The sequence below is a fragment of the Austrofundulus limnaeus genome, unplaced genomic scaffold (assembly GCF_001266775.1).
Source record: "Austrofundulus limnaeus strain Quisiro unplaced genomic scaffold, Austrofundulus_limnaeus-1.0 Scaffold189, whole genome shotgun sequence".
In the NCBI taxonomy this organism is placed as follows: Eukaryota; Metazoa; Chordata; class Actinopteri; order Cyprinodontiformes; family Rivulidae; genus Austrofundulus; species Austrofundulus limnaeus.
The window spans coordinates 313,297-317,238 of NW_013952591.1; the positions used below are offsets into that span (position 1 = coordinate 313,297).

The 3,942-nt window shown below is 38.6% G+C and overlaps 1 protein-coding gene across 1 annotated transcript in view; it reads left to right on the forward strand.

The window, feature by feature from the left end:
* The window catches only part of LOC106524471 (VPS10 domain-containing receptor SorCS1), a gene marked incomplete at its 5' end in the record, with an annotated part of 97,122 nt that overhangs the window by 39,673 nt on the left and 53,507 nt on the right, over positions 1-3,942 (forward strand). Inside the window, 2 exon segments of the mRNA XM_014018281.1 lie at positions 506-595; positions 3,032-3,211. Coding sequence (XP_013873735.1) covers positions 506-595; positions 3,032-3,211 — 270 coding nt within the window.

Sequence of the window (3,942 nt, forward strand, 5' to 3'; positions counted from 1 at the left end):
TGTGTGTGTGTGTGTGTGTGTGTGTGTGTGTGTGTGTGTGTGTGTGTGTGTGTGTGTGTGTGTGTGTGTGTGTGTGTGTGTGGGGGGGGGGGGGGTCCCATGTTTTTGCTACTTGTGGGGTTAGGGTTAGATTTTTCAGGAAAATGCAGCCTCATGGGGGCTGAGTGTTCCTGGTCCCCACAACTTCGGAGGATGATTTTAGGTGGGTGGATGGGGGGGTGGTTAGGACCGAGGTGTAAATTTATTTAGGTTAGTTTTAGGGTCAGGTAGGTACCTGTGAGGTTRACTTTAGTGTAAATGGTCAGGGTTAGGTTATAAAATTACCAACAAATGAATGGAAGTCAATGGAAAGTCCCCACAAGGATGGAGAGACATAGTAGGTGTTTGTGTGTTGTGTGGGAAATATGTCAAGGACATATTTAGACAGCCGTCCTATATTCCAGCCCCTCTTTTGTGAAAAGTGTGAAAATTCTGTTTTCTGTCACAAAACTGTTTCTGGCTCAAGGTGTCGACTGCCGGGAGGCCGGTCTACTACGTTTCTGCCAAAAGAGAYGTCTTCACCCCCATGAAGCTGCCAAAGTACACCCTGCCGAAGGTGAGCATCCGCCTGAGTCCAGTTCAATAAGGAAAGACTTGCTTTTCCCACAAAAAACACAGTGTGCAGGCTGCAGCTGAAGGACAGCTGAAACTGGTTAGATAAGCTAAAACTAAGTAAAAAAAAACTGAACGAAAATAGATAAAACTGGGGAAAATGTTAAAAGTTAAAACTAGCAGAACAATAACTAAATATAAATATATCAAAACTAGCCATAAACGTAACAGAAGCTAAAACTAATAACTAAAATCAGCAAAACACTAGCTAAAAGTTAAGTGATCAAAACTGTAGCTAAAACTTAAAACTGGCATTATGAGTAATTAAAGACGCAACCAGCAGGAAACAGATTAAATTCAAAAGGAGCAAGACAAGTGCTTAAAAGCTACAATGAAATGAAAAGTAGCTAAAAGCTAAAACTAGCTAAATAGTAGCCATAATTAAAAATGATCAAAATCTGTAGATGAAAATTAAAACCCTCAGAATAATGCCTAAAATGGTTAGAAAACTAGCTAATAGCTAAAACTAGCAAAACGCTAGCTCAAAGTGAAAACAAGCAGAACACTTGCTGAAAGCTGAAACCAGCAAAATAGTGGGTAAAAGCTAAAATAAGCTAAACACTTGCTGAAAGATAAAATTAACAAACCAGTGACAGAAAGGATAATTAGCTAAAAAGTAGCTAAAATGTAAAAATAGTAAAAAAGTAGCTGAAACTAAAACTATTTAATATCTTTGAACAGGCTGATAATTTCAATGATCACTAAGTTTTTGAAAACATAAAAARTTCTCGATGCATTTCTGAAAGAATAAAATAGTAAATAATGTAATGTCCCGCAGTAGCTGAACATTTTGAGTGCTGGACGGCTGATTGAGCTGTAAGTTTACTGAAAAAGTCCAAAAACAAAGAAATGATTAAAAAATATAAAGAATAAATAACGTTTCAGTAAAATGTGAGTGAAGTACATGTAGAACAAAATGCTGCAGTTCCTAAAGGTTTTGTTGATTTTTTTTAATGGTAGATAGCAGTTAGCTTTCAGCTGTTTGGTCCAAGGACTGAAGTTGGCTATATTCTGTCTCTGCTCTTTATTTATGAGCAAATCAAGGCCAAAAGTTGCTCTCTGTGAATTGTTATTCAATCTGGCGCCGTGTGTGCGTGACCCCGTTTATCACATTCCCTCTGACAATTAAACATGTTTTATTCAATCAAGCCCAGAGTGGCCCGGTTGTTCTGGCTCGGTTCTGAGGTATCATTGGCCCAGTCGGAGGTAGATGAAGCGCACAAGCAAACAGCACGAGCTCAGCCCAATCATTTCTGCCCAATACTGTAAGTCTTAATGATCGCTGTTTCCTCTTAGTTCAAATCCAGACAGGAGCAGTTCTGATGGTTCTGATTAGGCCCAGCAGGAGCAGGAACAATAGGTGTCATCTTAAAGTCTTTATGTTGATTATTGGAACACAAATAATCAGGTTTTTGATTGAAGCAGAAAATTAAAACTAATCTTGGCAATACTCATTTAGACGCTCTTTAAATTCTGTAAATTACAGATATTAATATGACAGCTTCATTTGTAATAGTTGTGGTTGTCGTCTTTATTTGTGTGAGGTGTTTTTGCAATAATTCAGAAATGTAGCTATCAAAATGTTCAGCTCATTCAGTAGATGGATGGTTTGGTCACTTTTCGTTTGTGCAACATAAGATTTWTCTTTGTTTACAGATGTTTTCCAATAGAAACACTATTTAATTCCTTTAAATATTGTTTTCTTTGACATTTGCTGCAGCAGATTTGGTCTATGTTTTGTTTTGTTGCACAGTTTTTCGCCTAACCTTTTAGATGGCCTTCAGCTACTTTTAGTTTCTAGCTGTATGACACAGTATGAGGGCCAAAATTAMATCTATTGCACAACCAGAGGTTGCTACATCCTTATAGCAGGAGGCTATATCTATTACTAATCCAGATATTAATCTGATTAATGATAGGCTGGCACCGCTAACTGAGCAGCTGGAGCTGGCTAATGAGAAGGAGACTATTCATTTGTGTTAGCATGAGAGAGGCTAGCGACTAGCATGGATCAGCTTGTGGTAGCCTTCTGCTACATTTAGCTAGCCTCTTATTAAGCTTATCATTTTGCCTTTTAGCTAATGTTTTTGATGTTTTTATCTTTAACAGCTCTGTTTCATCTATTTTTTTTTGCAAATTTCAGTAGTTATTCAGTGTTAAATAATCAAATAATCAGATCCCAATATCCCAAAGTATAAAAAATGCCATTGTTTTTGTTTGTTCTTAGGTTTGAATAGATATAAATCCTAAATTAAATGAAAATGTTTCCAGATTATTTCACTTATTATCTAAAATGACATTAATTAAAAGTTTTTAAAAGCAGAACGAAGCAAAGAAACCGTCAGCAGATTATCAGTAATCTGTTCTCTCTGCCTCCCAGGAGCTGCACGTCATCAGCACGGATGAGAACCGAGTGGTTGCTGCYGTTCAGGAGTGGAACCAGAATGAAACCTACAACCTGTACGTGTCGGACACCTCGGGGGTCTTCTACACCCTGGCCCTGGAGAACGTGGTCAGCAGCATGGGCCTGGAGGGGAACGTCATGGTTGACCTCTACGAGGTAAACAAAGCAGCAGCTGAAGGATCMGCCAGCTTTCAGGCAGAAAAGAAATTAAAAGGACTTAAACTCAGATTTGCTTTTTTTGCATTATTTATAAAATTTGACTGAAACAACTCCAACTTTGGAGAGGATAAAATGAYATTTTAGATATTTTTGAAACAAATCTTGGTAATGAGTAGTGGGAATCTGAAAAAAAAAAGATGTTTTAGGGCAAACATTGAAGCTGTTGCACAGGTATGATGTTTTTTATAAAATAAAGCACCTAATCTGAATCTTTATCAGAGAATCTAATAATTAAGTGGCAGTAATGCAGCTCATGTCTTGCAGGAGCTCAGCACATAGAACTGAATCCAGCGTCTTGATTGGGGTCGCCACCCAGGACGCAGGATATGCTAAATCTCTGCTTCCAGCGAGGCTGAAGTATCTGTCAGTTACTAAAGTGGAGTTTCATTGCTGACACAACTGTCACTGAGTCAATTCAGCATCCCGGCGCCGCACCGCGGGCCTCCAGAACCAGTCAGATTCATTTAAGGCACACATTGATTACTCACAAGTCTCCAGACAGTCGATCATTTTCCACTCAGCATTTGTCGCCATGTTTGTTTTTGTTGGGAATACAGAGCAGGGGCTGGATTTATGCGTACACTCACTTTGGAGACAGAAAGCTGCGACAAAGATGGTGAAGTGAGGAATTAGAGCCACACTGTGTAATGATCACTGTCAGATATTTA